The sequence below is a fragment of the Corapipo altera genome, unplaced genomic scaffold, assembly GCF_003945725.1.
Source record: "Corapipo altera isolate COAL_440 unplaced genomic scaffold, ASM394572v1 RXGC01000072.1, whole genome shotgun sequence".
Classification (NCBI taxonomy): domain Eukaryota; kingdom Metazoa; phylum Chordata; class Aves; order Passeriformes; family Pipridae; genus Corapipo; species Corapipo altera.
The window spans coordinates 788,195-805,657 of record NW_020884943.1 but is presented as its reverse complement, the minus strand read 5'-3'; the positions used below and the strand labels follow the sequence as shown (position 1 = coordinate 805,657).

The 17,463-nt window shown below is 52.9% G+C and overlaps 2 protein-coding genes and 1 long non-coding RNA gene across 3 annotated transcripts; 1 reads left to right on the top strand and 2 right to left on the bottom strand.

The window, feature by feature from the left end:
* Window positions 1-3,984: 3,984 nt before the first annotated feature.
* On the top strand, window positions 3,985-5,482 carry LOC113956015 (prolactin-releasing peptide receptor-like). Its single transcript, XM_027662156.1, has one exon. The coding sequence runs from the start codon at window positions 4,230-4,232 to the stop codon at window positions 5,313-5,315; it is 1,086 nt and encodes a 361-aa protein (XP_027517957.1). The 5' UTR covers window positions 3,985-4,229; the 3' UTR covers window positions 5,316-5,482.
* Window positions 5,483-7,556: 2,074 nt separating this feature from the next.
* On the bottom strand, window positions 7,557-11,053 carry LOC113956029. Its single transcript, XR_003530721.1, has 3 exons — window positions 10,927-11,053; window positions 9,807-9,813; window positions 7,557-7,568 (listed from the first exon to the last, which is right to left on the bottom strand). It is a non-coding gene; the product is annotated as an uncharacterized LOC113956029 (long non-coding RNA).
* Window positions 11,054-15,474: 4,421 nt separating this feature from the next.
* On the bottom strand, window positions 15,475-17,459 carry CHST14 (carbohydrate sulfotransferase 14). Its single transcript, XM_027662071.1, has one exon. The coding sequence runs from the start codon at window positions 17,457-17,459 to the stop codon at window positions 16,533-16,535; it is 927 nt and encodes a 308-aa protein (XP_027517872.1). The 3' UTR covers window positions 15,475-16,532.
* Between the last annotated feature and the right edge of the window lie 4 nt (window positions 17,460-17,463).

Genomic DNA, 17,463 nt, shown 5'->3' with positions numbered 1-17,463 from the left:
GGACAAAAGAAAATCTAACTGATCATTGCAAAGAGTAAACAATAATTTCCTTAAATTAATTAATTCCTTAGATAGAGCTTTTTTTCCGCCTCCCATATATTGTAAATATAATTTAGAATTATATTACTCTAATTATATAGATCATTAAATGATAATATGAAATATAGACTTGAGGTGGGTCTGTACTTATATCACCATTAAAAAAAACACTCAAAAACTCCTTTACAAGATCACTGAAACTGTGAAAAGCAGCGTGGTATGTCTGAGCAGTGTTGTTGCAATTGGTGATACCACACATGGTTTGAGTAGCAAGGACTTTACCTCCAAGTAAAGTGGTTTATTTTAGGAAAAACAAACAGATTTGGGGTACAACCAGCAGCCTCACTAGGATTGGGTTTTGCTCCTGCAGCAACACCAGCCTTCCTATATGTGGAAATAATTCCCACAGAGGAAGGTCACAGAACCATTTAGGTTGGATAAGCCCTCTGAGATCATCCAGTCCAACCCCAGCAGTGCCAAGCCCACCAATAAACCGTGCCACATCCACACAGCTTTTAGATCCCTGCCAGGGCTGGTGACTCCACCACTGCCCTGGGAAGCCTGTTTTTAACAATTTAACCCAAAAGAGCCATCAGTGACAGAAAAGGCCAATTCTCAGCCAGTGCAGGCAGATCTGCAGCACTGGTATCTGAAAGCATCACATCCAGCCCACGAGGCACAAGCACAGACCTGCCAGCAAGACACAGGGCATGATTTCCCAGGTGTGAGAAATGAGTAATCACAAAGGAAACATCAGCCCCCCTCCTCTTTGTACCTGTTAAAGACAATGTTTTACCTTTTTTCCCCACAGGAAGCTGCATTTCTGTGCCCCCTCAGAGCCCAGGGAGATTCAGATCACCCCGGTGTGGTGACACAGCCCCAACCTGCCGGGGCTTTGCTTTCCAAATGAGGCACGATGGAATGAAATCCAACCCAATTCACCTGCTGCCTCATCAGAGCGAGGTGAGGGCAGGGCTGCAGGTACTGCCCGGCTGGGGGAGCACTTTAGGCAGCCAGGAAAGGCTCCTGCCCACCGAAACAGGAGAAAAAGGGTGTTCACCATGAGCTGGGGCTGAGGGAATTGATCCCGCAGAAGCATGAGCTGGCAGCACCCTGTGGTGATGCTGAGAATCACAGAATCCCAGAATAGTTTGGAAGGGACCCAAAAGGCCATCTCATTTTACCCCCCTGCCATGGGCAGGGACACCTTCCACTATCCCAGGTTGCTCCAAGCCCCGTCCAACCTGGCCTTGGACACTTCCAGGGGTGGGGCAGCCACAGCTTCTCTGGGCAACCTGTGCCAGGGCCTCACCACCCTCACAGGGAACAAGTTCTTCCCAATATCCCATCTAAACCTTCCCTCCTTCAGCTTGTGGACATTAAATATCCCATCCTGCCTTGGAGTTGACAAGCTCTCAAGGATCTGGGTTAGGAAAACCTGCGGTTCTTTCTGAAAACCACCCTGGTGACAAAGGAAAGGATCAAATCACAGCCAACTGATTCCTGTCAATCATCTGCACAGGGTGGGAGGGACACTGGGATGCTTCCAGCATCTCCAGCTCTCCAACTGGGAACCGTCAGGGTGGGCTGCAGCTTTCCAACCCGTTCTTGTACCCCTGAGCCAAGACCCTGGTGCAGGGCCTACGAGCTTTGGGAATGAGAGCGACTTTTCCTGCAGGGTCTGGAAGCAGCAAAGATTAGGCCAAAGAAGGTTTTTCCAGGATAAGCCCATGCAGAGGGAAGAGCTCCCAGTGCTGCAGCCAGGTCACTCTGGCCATGGCACAGCCAGACAGGGATGGAGCCTGTGGCTGCCTCGGGGTTCACGTACCCTGTCCCAGGCACCCAGTGACTCCTCGTCCTGCTGGCAGCTCCAGAGCCCAGCTCTCCTCTCAAACCAGCCTCTGGCTCTCCTTATCTGACTGTTCTGCTCTTTAAAATTAACAGCAGCTCTCGCCAGGCGCTGATACAGAGACAAAGATGATTTTTTTTCCTGCTGATTATTTGACAGGGACGAGCCCCTGACTCAGCTCGGGCAGCTTTAATAACCAGCCCAGCTCCGTCAGATCAGGATGAATTAATCACCGCCTCGCACCAAAACTCTCAATTTTGCAGAACTTCAGTGACTGCTCTGATAATTTCCACCCCTCTTACCCCCAAAAAATACTGATGGATGATGAGTATTTTTAATTTTCCCCTATTTAAGTAAGATGTGAGGGAAATGATGAAGAAATCTTGCATGTGGAATCAGAGGCTTCTAAAGGAAATGGAGCTGATGGGCAGCAACTGGCTCTGGATCAGGAGCCAGGTACTGCCCACGGTAAAAATCCATTAGCCCTGGACTGCACACTTATCCCAGGGAAAATCGGAATTATTGCCTCAGGCTTCAAAGAGATGCCTGTGGAGAAGCAAAGGTTTGGGTTTCCTTCAAAGGAAAAAGAAAAGAAGAAGAGCTAAAAATGACCAACAGTGTCCAGCCCCCAGGTTCCCGTTCTCATGTGGGGCAATTCCCAATGGCTGGACCACCCTCAGCCCACCCTGCCCTTGCCCCACAACCACTTTTCCCCCTTTTCGCTCGCCCCTGGGATCCCCCGACGGGGCGGCCGCTGCCGACCCCCGGGAGCCCCGCGCGGTCCCTGCGCCCGCCCCGTCCCCCCTGCGCCTTCCCTCCCCTCCTTTGCAGCCTGGGGAATGCCCTGGATGAGGCCCCGCAGCCCCTCCCGGGGCTCCCCGCCGGGCCGGGGGGCGGGATGCGGCTCCACGCGCGATGCGGGGCGGAGGGATGTGCGCGTCCCCCCCGGTACCTGCGACACCGAGCGCCGTGGGTGGGAACGTCCTGCTCCTCCGGGACTGAAAGGCTCACGAAGCGGGAGGGGAAAAAAAAAAAAAAAAAAAAGACAAAACAGGACAAAAAAACCCCAACAACACAAAAATCCCGCTGAGAGCGGCGGTGCCGGAGCCTCCCGGTGAACAACAGCCCGCGAAGGGAACGCTCCTCCTCATCCTCACGGGAACGGCGGCGGGCAGCGGGCGGCTCCCAGCCCGGAGCACCCCGGACCCCCGGCAGGTAAGAGCGCTCCGGGACCGGGGCTGGGACAGCGGGGTCCCTCAGACAGACCGGGACCACCCCAAAACCCAGCCAGAGCCGCGGGGTTCAGCCTGTGCCGGAGTGGGAGCGGGACCCTGGCGAAGCACAGAAGGGCTGGTTCGACTCTTGCGGGGGCATGAGGCAGAATTAAAGAGTTCAACCGAGCTTCAGAATTTTCATTCTCTAATAGTTAATGAGCATTTTGGCTCCTCGGCTGCAAGTTTCCGGATGATTTTTGTGTTCCTGCCCCGGGCAGGGCACGGGGACCCGGAGCTGTGATACCACAGCGTGCGCTCTGCCTGTGCAGCCGGGGTGCAGAAAACCACAGTATCCCTCGGTTAATTACAGGGGTTACTTAATTAATGCTGGTTTGACTCTCCACTGGGGGGAAAAGACTGTTCAGATCCTAGTGAGGGGAACGAAACATTAATTTTGACACCGTGGGGTCCAAGAGAAGGGTCCTGGAGGGGAATTCTTCATTCCCATACACTTTCTGCTGGAATATATCTGACCGCATCCCCTCTGTGCTTCTGTGAGCAGGTTTGTGGAGGTTCCCAGGGAGCCAGGCATTCCCTTCCTCCCTCCATCCCTCCCAGCCCAGATGCTACAGGGAAAGACAGGAGAAGCCGAAGTTCCGTGGATGGTGGAGAAATAACTTAAGGGGGTGAAATAACCCAGCGGGATGGGGGAATGGGGCTGGCAGGGAGAGACACCGGAGCGCAGGGGATGGAAAGGACCCTCCTGCCCAGCCGGGTGGGCGGGTGCTGGTGGGTTGGAGTGGAATTAACTGGGGTAAAATGAAAAGCAAGAAATGCAGGAGTGCCTTTTATTTCTGCCTCCATGAGGCTTCCGGAGCTGCTTTCCGGATCCTGCTGCCCCAAACTGGCAGCTCCCCGCAGATCTGGGCTGGCTGATTAACCATTTCACAGCCAGCTTCCCAACTTTGCTCCTTACTGGTGGCTGTGCAGGAGGACCTGGATGCTGGGGACGGCTCCTTCTGCCCAGAAGTTTAACCCACAAGCGTTTCTCTCCCCTCCAGGGCTCGCAGGTTCATCTCTGCTTGACTTTGAGGTGTGGAGAAGCCACATCGGCCACAGGGGCTCCCATGGCTCGACTGCTCAACAACTCCTGGCACAACAGCACAGTCCCCCTGTTCACCGGCCTGGACCTGCTCCTGGAGCTGAAGCCACTCTTCATCCCGCTCTACGCCACGCTGGTGGCCGTGGCCTGCACCGGGAACCTCTTCCTCATCCTGCTCATCGCTCTCACCAAGAAGCTGCACTGCACCACCAACTTCCTGATCGGGAACCTGGCGGTGGCCGACTTCGTCATGTGCCTGGCCTGCGTCCCCCTCACCGTGTCCTACGCCTTCGAGGCGCGGGGGTGGCTCTTCGGCGTGTTCATGTGCCACTTTGTCACCCTGCTGCAGGCTGCCACCGTGTTCGTGTCCGTGCTGTCCCTCACGGCCATCGCCATCGACCGCTACGTGGTGGTGGCGTATCCGATCCGCAGGCGGATCGGCCGCAGGGCCTGCGTGTGCCTCGTGGCCTGCATTTGGCTGCTCTCCATCGTGGCCTCCGTCCCCACCTCGCTGCACACCCACTACCTGGACCTCAACGCCATCGGCCATGACATGATCATCTGCGAGGAGTTCTGGAAGCACGAGGAGAGGGAGCGGCTGCTCTACTCGTGTCTGATGCTCCTCCTGTCCTACATGCTCCCGCTGCTGGCAGTGTCCGTCTCCTTCTGTGCCATCACCTACCGCCTGCACAGGAGGAACGTGCCGGGCGCTGCCTATCGCTGCCAGGACAAGTGGACCAGGACCAAGCAGAAGACCTTCCGGGTGCTCACTGTCTCCGTGGTCTGTTTTGCCATCTGCTGGCTCCCTCTCCAGGTGGTCAACTTCATCCGGGACATCGACGAGGAGTTCACCATCCTGGACAAGAGGTACGTCAACGTCATCCAGGTCTCGTGCCACCTGATTGCCATGAGCTCTGCCTGCTACAACCCTTTCATCTACGCCTCCCTCCACGACAAGTTCTGGTTCCACCTCAGCAGCCACTTCTACCGCAAGAAGAAGAGCTCTGGCACCGTGTCCTGCAAGGCTTCCCGCTTCAACACCTGCTCCACCCTGGCAGATGCTCCCACCAGCGCCTCGGATAAGATGGCTTTGCAAACCAGGTTATCTTAGCTGGAGGACCTCAAGGGAGAGGGTTTGCTTTTGGACCTGGCGGGTGCTTGGTTGTACACTGGGTGTGGGAGGTGGCTGCTGGTTGGGCTGGTTTGTTGCTGCTCCCAGAAAAGTCTCTCGTGCCTGGAAAGGCAACAAAACTGACAGGCTTTGTGTCCTAGAATTATGGAATGGTTTGGGTTGGAAGGGACCTTAAAGCTCTTCTCATTCCAACCCCCCTGCCACGGGGAGGGACACCTTCCTCTAGCCCAGGTTGCTCCAAGCCCCATCCAACCCAGCCTTGGACACTTCCAGGGATGGAGAAAGTGTCCTCATCACTTGAACAGCTTTTGTTCTTTGGGGACAACAAACCAGTGCAACAACAAACACTTGAGCCAGGCAAAGGTTTTGATGAAGCAGCAGTTTCTTGGCTCGTTGGAACAGTGCGATGGATGAGTATCGTGGCTGGGGATGGGGCATATCCCTCTATCCCAAATCTTGGCTGGATGTCGTAGGTGTCCAGAACCATATCTGGAGCACAAAGACTTCACTCCATGGCATATTTAGAAGGTGGGTCAGCGCCTGAGCAAGGCAAACACCCCTTGGGCGCATTTGAAAAACTCTTTAGAGAGCGCACGTCTTCGTTCTGTAGCATAAAGATTGTTCCTAAGCAACAGGCAGCACTTTGTGCCGTGGGAAGAGGTCGGCTCGCACGGGGAGCCATGAAATTGCTGCGCATTTATCCTTTTAAATTGTGGGTTATTGGTGGGAGGACAAAGGAGGCTCAGAAACGTGCGTTCTGCAGGTGGAGATGGGGACACGTGGCCGCCGACAGCAGGCGGCTGGTTTGGAACGGGGGGGGGACTCCATAACCTGCCTGGCTTGCTGGAGGAGCCGCCCCTGTAACCAGACCGGGCATCCCAGTTTCTCCAGCCAGATGTGCAGATGCAGCAAGCCTCATCCCTGAAATCATCGCTGCTCTGCACGGCCGAGTAGGACTCGAAAGATCCCAAGTGATGAGTTTTCTGGGGGTGATGCCTCAATCTCCGCTCCCTGGGCAGTTTAGGTGGTGTATGTCCATGTTCAGGCTCCTGTGGTGGAGGTGGGAACCCAGTGCTGGGCTGCTCTATCACAGAAACTGCTGGATAAAGGGTGGGTTCTCTTGTCAGATGCTCCTTGGCATCTCAGGTGCCTCTGAGGCCCATCATGCAAGCAGCACACACAGAAAGCAGAATCTCCTTGCACCCACTGCCCAGCTCGGTTTTAACCTCTTGATTTCCCAGGAGAAGCCTTTGGGAACAGCTCCCAAACACCAGCACCCCCACAGCCACCACGTCTTGGGGTCCCAGCAGCTCCTGGCCACCAGTGGCCATGCCTCTGCCTCACCATGAGCTTCTGTGCTCTGTGGGGCTGAGGACTTTAAAGCCCCCAGGCAGCACATCCTCAGCTCTGCATGGAAACCGTCCTGGCATTGCCCATCCCTCCTGCTTCAGTGAGCAGCTCGGGCTCCCCCGGGCAGACACAGCTGGCTGGATCCCAACAGGATCCCTAATCCACTCCCCTTATGCCCATCCACAAGCTGCTGCTCGCTCACCTTCCTGCTGAGACCTCCATGGTTATCCTAGAAGGACCATATGATCTTGCTGTGGGGTGACCAGCAGAGACAGGGACGCATCCAACGTGATTCCAGTGACCTCTATCCCGTTCCCACAGAGCAGCTCCCTCCTTGGCTTCCTGCATCTTCGTTGGGGCTGGGCTGGGCTGCTCATCCCAGAGAAGCCAAGCAAAGCCCTGATTGTCCTTCCTGTAATAAAGGCTTTAAAAGCTCAGGCTGTGTGTGTGTGTTGGTGTGAATCCCACAAAACCAAGAAATCCTTGACTGCAGGTCAGTCACATCACAGGAGGATGCTGACTGGGATGTATTTAGCTCTGTCACCATATCTGTCTGATATTTCTTCCCAGTATCCCACCTAACCCTGTCCTCTGTCAGTTTGAAGCCATTCTCCGTTGTCCTCTCACTACCAGTCTTGATTCCTTCTCTCTTCATTTCCTCCCATCACAATCTCTATTATTTCACTCTTAGTTAAAACCCCTAAATTGCCCTAAATGGCTCTTCTTGCCCTTTTTTCTCCCCCCAACTCTGTCTCAGAGACATTATTGTGACAAGGTGGGTGGCTTGGAAAGAGGAGACCTTCCCCCCCCCACACTCATCCCCATCACTGCAACCATTTATCTGCAGGACCATTTAAAAATCCATATATCCATCCTGGAGAACTCATCCACAAGGAGGACGAGGTTTCCTCTTCCGTGTTTCCAGACTAGACTGGAATTTGCAGTTACTTAGCACCGAGAGAGCAAATCCCCACCCTCAGGTCCCCCTGCTGAGATGTTTTGCTCATTCCCCAAATTACCCTGCAGGAAAAGGGAAAACACTATTTTGGGGGGGGTGGATTAAAAGCTGAGTGACTTCAGAAAATAAACCCAGAAATCCCGGAGCTGCCGTCTCCGATTCACAGAAACCGGATACATAAAGGAGAGCACCGTTTGTTTTCTTAATGGAAATAAATTAATTAGATAAACTGGGGAGAAAAACATGTTTGAGGGCTGATTCTGCAGAGCTTTCCTCGCTGGGAGGTTTTCTACCAGGAACCTGTGGGTATAAAGGGGATATTTTTGTTAAATCATCCTCAGTTATTAATAGTTTTGCCCAATACTCTGCCCGAGCACTTTTCCTCCTCACAAACTCTCTTGTCGGTTGAAAAATGGTTAATAATGAATGGACTCTATGATCTTAAAGGTCTTTTCCCAACTAAACAATTCCATAATTCTACGATCCTCTTTTCTACTGGCATTTGGTGCCTGTAGCTTTCCCACCTGCCAGGGCACCGCCCAGGAACATCCAAGATCGCCTGTTTGGAGTTGTCATTGACTTGGAAACTGGGAATGCTGCATTTAGGTAAATCTCCATCCGCTTTTTGCTCACACAACCCTCCTTAGATTGATTATAATTAGTGATTTCAATAGCCCAGATACGTGACTTCAGCCTCCCTGTTTGTTTTTGTCCCCCATGCCCACCCTCCAACCACCCTCCTACCTCTGGTGACTTGGTGGCTTCTTCCTCACACTCAGGAAGCCAGGATGCTGACACTTCCCTGAGTTGTGTGAGGGCACCTTCAGGGACCACCTTCCTGAATGACAACCCCCAGCATCAGCTTTGTGCAGGGATTTTTAAACTGAATAAGGACAGGGTTAGATGGGTTATTGGGAAGAAATCCTTCCCTGTGAGGGTGGGGAGGCCCTGGCACAGGTTGCCCAGAGAAGCTGTGGCTGCCCCATTCCTGGAAGTGTTCAAGGCCAGGTTGGACAGGGCTTGGAGCAACCTGGGCTAGTAGAAGGTGTCCCTGCCCATGGCAGGGGACTGGAATGAGATGAGCTTTAAGGTCCCTTCCAACCCAAACCTTTCCAAGATTCCATGATTCTGTGTCTTAGCACCTGGCACGGAAGAACAACCACACGTCCTTCCCAAACCTCCTCATTTCTCATCACATTTCTAATCACTCTCTGCCTTGGGTTGTTTAGAAAGTTGGAAAACTTCCCTCGGTGTAATGACCCTGCCAATGGGGTTTTCCTCATCAGAAACCTCCAAAACGGAAAATATTGGAGACCAACAGTGGGATTTAACAGCAGGAAGCGCCCGGGCCATTTAGGTTCAGCCTGTTTAGATGTCTACAGCTCTAAGGGGCAGATAATGTAATCTGTTACAGTGCTGTTCTTTCGAAAGTACTCGAGAGATTATCATTTGAAAGAGCTTACCTACATGCAAGGTATTATTCCCATTACTTGATCCCCATCCAGGTTTCTCCCACGGCTGCAGATGATGAGGCTCTTTGTCCTGGCGCTGCAGAATGAATCGTGATGAGCAAGGATCAACTGCTGCTTCCATGTGTACTCTTGGAAATTTCCTCCTCTGTCTCCTAATCAAGAACAGCAAACAAAATTAGCCTGGTTATTTTCCACTGGTTTTAGCCTCCCCCCCCCCCCCTTGCTGTGTTTGTTCTGTCTGGATGTCATCAGTGATGACAAAACAGCCAGAACAGAGGAGCTCCTTGGCTGAGCCGGGATTGTTGGGCAGATTTTGTTTGTGGAGCTGGAAAATGCTTAGAAAATGTTGGTTCATTTTGTCTCATTACTGCTATTTCCTGGTTTATTAAGAATAATATTCCAACCCAAGCCACCGCTTCTGATTTCCTTGAGAGGTCTTGCAAAATACCTTTCACATTTCTCTGAGCAGATTCCATGGGCTGTGCCCAGCTGTGCCCAACTCTTTCTTCCTGGGCCTTGGCTCCAGCTAAAGAGGCAGATTTGCAACATGTACATGAGTAAATTAGGCTTATTTTCACTTATCTTGGCTAAAAACACAGTTGCTACAGCTCAGGCCCCAGTAATGATCCTGGAATGGTTTGGGTGGGAAGGGACCTTAAAGCTCATCCAGTCCCACCCCCTGCCATGGACAAGGAACCTTCCACTAGCCCAGGTTGCTCCAAGCCCCATCCAACCCTTGGACACTCTGGGGCTGGATCCCATGGGATCAGACGGACTGAACACCTCCCTATGGATGTCACCTCTCTGTGAACCACTGGATCCTTCAGCAGTGGTGAATTATTGAAAGTGCCGCAGCTGATTTACGGATGCGCCCGCTTCCAACTCATCCCGTATTCCCCCACTGCCTCTGCTCACTGTGAGACACTCCGGAGCGCTCACATTTTAATTTCTGTGAGCGTGGCAGGCTCCCGCTGCAGCAAACGAACCAAGATTTCCTAAACCCCAGTTTACTTCTCATCCATCAGTTTTATCCGTCATCCCGCTCCCGCAGCCGATGCCAAGAAGCTCCTTAATCACACGCCACGGTCACCGCACCCTCACTCAGGGACAAATCCGGCACTTGCCAGACTTAATTTAACATTGTCCCCGAGCTGGTGATGAGGGATGGGGTGCTTTGTGCCAGTCCCAAAAACCTACAGCCACATGCCAGCTCGGTGCGACCACCCAGGGCTCTCCCGCAGGCCGAGGATGGAGCAGGGCTGGGAGACACCCCAAAAATCCCACACCCAAAGCATCACTTTTACTAATCACTTTGTGTATTAATATCCAGTTTTGGGAGCGATGAGGGAGACCCAGACACTTCCTGCAGCAGGGACGGGGTCATCACACATCCCCTGGCAGCAAAGACCTCGGGGTGATGCTCCAGAACCCCCCACAGGGTCCCACCACAGCAGGGTCCCAGGCAGGGGGTGGTGGGTGGTTGTTTGCACCCCTGGATCACTCCAGCCCATCTCCTGGCTCTGATTAGGGTAATTAGGTGGAGGCCACGGGCAGCGTGCGGGTGCCGGGCGCTAATTCCATAAAGGAGGCGAGCGCTGTGATTACCGCGGAGGAAAGCGCTGCCGAGCGGCTCCTGGTTGCCATAGGAACCCATCAACCCCTGGGAAAAGCCAAATTGCTGGACTGAGTCGGCTCCCTCGGCGGCAGCAGTGGGGGGCTCTGCCTGGTGACACCTCTCCTGCTCCAGGAAGCAGGAATGGAACCAGGGCAACCTCAGGGGGCGAAACGTAGTGATGGGGATGCCTAGAACTCCAGGCAGACCTTAGAGCCCTTTCCTGTCCCTAAAGGGGCTCCAAGAGAGCTGCAGAAGGACTTTGGACAAGGGCCTGAAGTGACAGGACAAGGGGGAATGGCTTCTCACTGCCAGAGGGCAGGGTTAGATGGGGTATTGGGAAGAAATCCTTCCCTGTGAGGGTGGGGAAGCCCCGGCACAAGTTGCCCAGAGAAGTTGTGGCTGCCCCATCCCTGGGAGCGTCCAAGGCCAGGTTGGACAGGGCTTGGAGCAAGCTGGGTTAGAGGAAGGTGTCCCTGCCCATGGTAAGGAGCGAATGGGATGGGCTGCCCTGGCAGGGGGATGAAAGGCCCCTGCAGGTTTTACCAGGGCTCCATTGCTGAGCCTCTGTGTGATGCTGATAAAGCTCCAAAGTTTGGACTAGGATCCTCGCAGCTACTTATCCCAAAAAACACAGCAAAAAAGGGCATTGCAATAGTCCCACTGGCTGGCAACAAGACCTTGGAGAAGCAAACAGATGAATTTTTAAGATTTACCTTCAAACTCAGCCCAGGGCACAGCCTGGTCCTTCTCACTCACCGGCAGGGACTGTCACCTCCAGGGCCACCCCGAGCCCAGAGCAATGCCTGGAGATATCCAGGCAGTTTTACTGATGCTCATCCCTCCTGTATTAACAGGAAATCTTAATTTCTCTCTTTGCCACGGGGTGTTTCCAGGCTGGCAGTTCCTTCCTTCCACCTTCCTGGGTCTCCATAGTTATTTACATGTGGGCTGTGTTTATTGGCAATTAAATGGTTCAGTGGCTCCGAGACATCAGTCTCCTCTTAACATGTTGTCTGCCAGATTGCTTCCTGCCGGCAGTCCCTGTGGGATGGGGAATTCTGCCGAGCCCTGCGGGGCTGCCTGTGGATGGGAGGGAGCAGCTGGCAGAGCTCCCCCCCACTCGGAAGAACAACGCTCTGGCAGAGCAGGTTTGGAATTTGGAGCCAAAGGGAGGGGGTGAGATTGTGTTAAACACTGTGAAACCAGGCGGATCCGAGCCCTGGGAGAGCAGAGGGGTGGGCAGGGATGGGCTGTGCAGCAGCATCCCAGCCTGGAGCAGGGAATGGAGGGATGTGGCAGCCTGGGATGGGGCTGTGCAAGAGACTTTGTGCCTTTGCAGCTCTGTCCTGTCAGTGCCGGGAATTTGCTGCCGGAGCCAGTCCTGGCTCCAAGGAGCTCTTTGTGAGCACTCAGCAGGGAAGAGCCCCCAGCCCTGCTTTCCCAACAGGACTCTGCCACAAACCAGATGTTTCTGTGGCCACCCAGAGCATCTCCAGCTACTCATCCCCAGCCGATGCTGCTCGGTTCCTTCCAATCCCCCAGCCCCAAAACACCCCCCAGCCCTAGAATGCCTCCCTCAATCCCACAGAACAACTTGATTCTGGATGGGGCTTGGAGCAACCTGGGCTAGTGGAAGGTGCCCCCGTCCATGGCAGGGGGTGGAACTGGATGGTTTTTAAGGTCCTTTCCCACCCAAATCACTCTGGGATTCTCCCCAAAGTTGGGCTCGCTGGGCTCTTATCAGCTCCACTTGGACTTGCTAATGATCAGGCAGTGGGATGGGGGTGTGGGATGAGTAAACAGCGTGGGGATCCAGATATTTATATGTATTTGTTGTGGTTTTACATTTTAAATCTCAAGCCTTTGCTGTTTCCCCCTGCCCAGCCCTTTCCTGGGTTAGAAACGGGCCTGGATCACCACAATTCCACCCCTCTGCCAGCAGGAGATCTGGGCCCTTGCCCAGCCACACTCTTTATCCTTTACTCCTCACTCTGGCACCTTCAAAGTCCCTCAGCAGGGGTTTCCTCAGGCACCTTCGTGTTGCTGCTGGTTCCCCCACCCCTGTTTTCCTTCTCACCTGATGCTCCCCAGTAAACAGGATTGCTGGCAGCTTTTCCCAAGCCCTCGGTTCTTCCAGGAGTGCAGAAGGATGTGTTTAAGCCCTGAAGTGCCCTGTTGTTCCCCATTCCAAGCTCCCACCAGCAAATAGCACACTCACCAGAGCCACGGAAAGGTGCGGTTCCCATGCTGATCCCGGGCCTCACTGCAGAGCTCAGCGAGGATAAACCCTGATGGAGATTTATTTTAGTCCCTCTCATAGCTCAGCAAGGATTCTGTGGCTCCCATTAGCACTTTGGGGAGGTATAAAGCAAATTCCTCAAGTTTCTTGCCTGGAAATCACATTAAGATTTGCTAAAAGCAACAGAAGATGCAGTTTATAATTCTGGGTCTGCAAAGGAAAAGCTTTTGGTGAGTTTAAATCCAAAGGTGGGTTTTTTCCCCCCAAAGAAAAGGAAGCCACCACCAATGTCTTTATAGGCAAATGGAAAACAGACTTGGAAAATGCCCTGACATGGAGAAGAGGTTGGATATAACCAGGGAGGAGACTCCTGCCTTTTACCTTAGACGGGATTCCAGCTTTGGATTCCCGCTACAGACGTCCTTTGGGATCTCAAATGTGGGGCAGCCCTGCTGAACTTGGTGGCACCAGTGCTGCAGGGAGAGCAGCTGAGGTTCTACAGAACCTTCCCACCCGACCGTGACATTTCTGATTTCTCTTCTTTTAACCCAGAGCACCGACTGCCAAGGATAAGGGTATCCAAGGAAAAGCACGTGGAGGCAGGTGGGCCCTGGCAGAAGGTGTGTGACCGACAGGTGTCCCCTCCTCCCTCCCGCTGGCGCTGGGCCTCGGGGATATTTTGCTCGAGATGCGACTTCCATTATTTCCATGGCAACCATCCTTTGCCGGGGCTCAAGACGCGAAGGTTTTTTAACAACTCCCCGTTTGCCAATTCAAGCCCCAGAAGGAAGTGGGGAAGTTCTCATTCACATGCAAAACAGCCGCGATAAAAGCCGAGGGGTGCGGCGAAGGGGGCAGAGCTCGGGCTCTTCGCCTCGGCCTTCCTCCTTTCCGTGCTTTACAGCGGGAAAGAGCCCTGTCCAGGAACACTCTGGGATCCACCACACGAGTGTGTTGGGGCACAGTTCTGTCAAACCCACCCATGGCAGCGGATGGAACTTGATGAGCTTTAAGGTCCCTTCGGAGCCAAACCATTCCATGATTCTATGAATAGCAAAATATCTCTACACACAACAGATCCACTGGAGACATTTTCCTTTGGCTCCACTTTTGTACCTGAGCTGCTGTGAACCCCCTCCTCCCTGCTCCCACAGCCATCCCCTCTTACCCTGTGCTCCAGAGGATGGCTGGATCCTCCTCCCACCTCCAGCACCTGCTGGCAGCTGTGGAATGTCCTCCTGATTTATTCTACCCTGGAGAAACACCTGACAAAGGAAAGAAATTACACAGCTGCCGAGGGAAGTGACTTTTATTTTTCTTCCTACTTGTCCAAAGCTTCCTCGGAGAATTGTGCCATTGGCCACGGATAAAGTGAAGCCCCAGTGATGGAAACCTGATGGATTTCTCATTTTTGCTGACTTACAGACTGCCCAAGCTACAAGGTTCCACCTGCATTAAAATCCTCCTTACTGGAGGGTAAAAGGAGGTGGGAGTCCATTTGCTTTATTTAAAGAGAAAAAAGCGACCAGTGATACCCAGAAAATGAGTGAGAGAGTCAGAGAAAAGCAAAATCCTTCTGTGCACAGTAAATTAGATTAAAGGGACAAGAGACTGAAATTTAATATAGGGAACAGAAGTTGCAGCAGATAAACAAACAAGCAGCATAAACCTTGAAAACTACTGAGAAATAAACATTTAATTAAAAACCCAATCACCAAACAAGCAGGAAATGTTCCCTCAGCTTCCAAGAAGCACAGATAGTGAAGTCTCACCGGCTTATTCCTAGTTAGGGAGACCTGGATGTCAGGTTTAATTACAGCTCAGCACACACCCCCATCAGCATCTGTTTTATGAAATAAAATCCGATTCCCAGCTGGATCTGGTGCCTGTGGCTGGAGGACAGGACAGATCTCCAGCTCTTCCAGCACCAGGCACCAAAACCCCTGGGGACAGACAGGAATGTTGCACAAGGAGAGCAAAGCCAATTTCTTACCCATTTTTGTCCAGGATTGGTGGCTGCAGATTCAGGACACAGCCAGGAGCTCAAATCCATGAATGCAGCAGTCCTTGCTCTCGTGCCCGGCCATGAAAGGAAAAAATCCCTCAACCCCAAACTGCCCTGGGCTACTCAATCCAGCAGTGGGTTTGGATATGGCTCCAGGCCCTTCTTCCGGGCAGTTTTACAAATCCTGAAGGAAACACCTTAAAAAGGGGGAAGGACAATTAAGAGATGAATCCCAGGAAGCCACCAGCTCCGTAACCCATCCCTGCCACTTTGTACCAACTCCATAGCAGTGAGGAGCCCATTTGGCTGCTTTTCATCCCATTTCCCTGTGTCCCATCTCAGCGTTTAGCTCCGATGTGTCCCTTCTCCATTTGTTACTGCTGCTCTGGCAATTAAAACACTAATTAATCCCAACAGCAATAGCCAATGCATCACACCTCCACGAGGGGCAGAGGCCTCTCCAAGAACACAAATAATCCCAAGGAAAGGCACTCACAGGGTAATTCATATAAAAACTTTATTAGAAACGAGGACACGGCCTCCCAGGAACAACATCCTGTGTTATCTCCCGAACTTGTACAATTTCAGAGCCATAATTAAATACAAGAGCTACAAAAAGGGTGTGCACAGCTATAAAAGGAAGGAGAACTAATCCTCAAAATGCCATTGTTTCAAACATGGCCGGGGAAAGGATTTTTCCACGGTGGTTTCCACGCAGGGCCCACGAGGCTGTGAGCTGGCATGATGCCCGTGGGATTTGGTTTCCATCCTAAGGACCAGGATGGGGTTTGATCTTATCACAAGTCTGTATTGCTTTAATTCAAAGGGAAGAGCAGAGTGTGATGGTTTGATATTCCATCTGACAGGTGATGCTGGGTAAATAGTTGTACTTTCAAACCTTGAAATCACACAGAAAAGGAGTATTATCCTATCCCTAGTTATATTTCAGTGGTAAATAATAATAATTATCAATAATAATAATAATAATAATAAAACCCAGAGGTACTACTGACACAGAAAAAAAAAAAAGGCCAGCCTCATTTAAGCACCATCTACAATGAGAAAACAAAGGATAAATGGGGCCTGGTTTATAAAATAACCTTTTTTTTTTCTACTTATACCCAAACCCCATCTGCTGTCTGACCCAGGACCAGTTTAACAGCGCTGATTTTCAGTGCATCAACTGCCACGTTATGATTTCAACTCAACCACACACCATTTCATATAAAACATGGGAAAGGAGGAAAAAATACTAAAAATATATGAATTTCTCAGGTTCCTTACACGTGTTTTCCACGTTGTGCCATAAAAAAAAAGGATTTGGAGCAAGATAAGAGATACAAAAGCTACTGTGCTCGAGTCAGCGGCGAATGTACACGGGAAAGTCAGAGCCGTACAAAAAGTATCCTAAGTAGCAAAGGCAATATAGAATATTTCATATAAAACAGGGTTTGCAAAGTATAAAATTAGGAAAGAATGCATAGAAGAGCGCGTTTCACACAGCAGCAACGGCTGTGTTAGCAAATCCTTGCAGCCGAGGCGGGATTCCCACCGGAATCACTGCCTGCAGAACTCGCTGGTGATGTTGGGGAGGGGGTAGGCGAAGAGGGAGAAGTCCAGGATGTATTTTGGGAGGAGCTCCTTGATGAGCCGGCGCTGGGTGTTGCACAGGTAGTAGTGGAGCGTCTGGGCCGTGACGGGCTTGTACCAGGCCTGGCGCTCCGGGAAGCGGATGAAGGAGGGCGCCTGGATGCGCTCCAGGACGTGGTCGGCGTCGTCGCGCAGCCGCTCGTAGGAGCCGATGAAGTCGTACCTGACGGCGCAGGGCTGGCACAGGTTGTAGATGGGCATCCAGTGCTCGTTCATCCGCTCCACGTCCTCGTCCAGCAGGTACCGGAGGAACTCGGAGAAGGTCACGTCGTCGCCCGCCGAGTTGCCGCCGTTCTTGCGGTACCTCCGGACGATCTCCACGCCGTACTTCTGCTGGTACTCCTTGATCTCCCCGAACTTGTTCCGGTAGGCCGAGAGCAGCCTCTCCATGGGGTTCCGCACGAAGAGGAACTTGTAGTAGTGCTTCAGGCGGTAGCTGATCTCCTCGGGCTTCATGTCCCCCAGGAACACCAGGTCGCTCTTGTGGTCCATCTTCCCCTGCATGTCCACGCTCTCCAGCGCCCCGTCCAGCACCTTCAGGATGCGCTTCCAGTTGGAGCAGGCCACCTTGGGCACGTAGCAGTAGAGGAAGCGGTACTTGTCGCTGACCAGGAGGTGCCGGAGCAGGGTGCGGCGCTGCCCGGCCGGCAGGTCCCACACGGTGCGGGGCATGGAGCGCTGCCCGCACAGCGCGCGGATCGTGCGGTTCCGGGTGTCCCGCAGCACCTCCAGCTCCAGCCCCGGCCCCGCGGGCGGCTCCCGGCGGGACGGCGGCCCCGCGGGCGGGTGCGGCGGCGGCGGCCCGACCTGGGCGAGGATGCCGCGCTGGATCATGAGG

Excerpts from the sequence above, each read along its gene's own strand:
- LOC113956015 (XM_027662156.1), top strand. The coding sequence starts at position 4,230 with ATGGCTCGACTGCTCAACAACTCCTGGCACAACAGCACAGTCCCCCTG.
- CHST14 (XM_027662071.1), bottom strand. The coding sequence starts at position 17,459 with ATGATCCAGCGCGGCATCCTCGCCCAGGTCGGGCCGCCGCCGCCGCAC.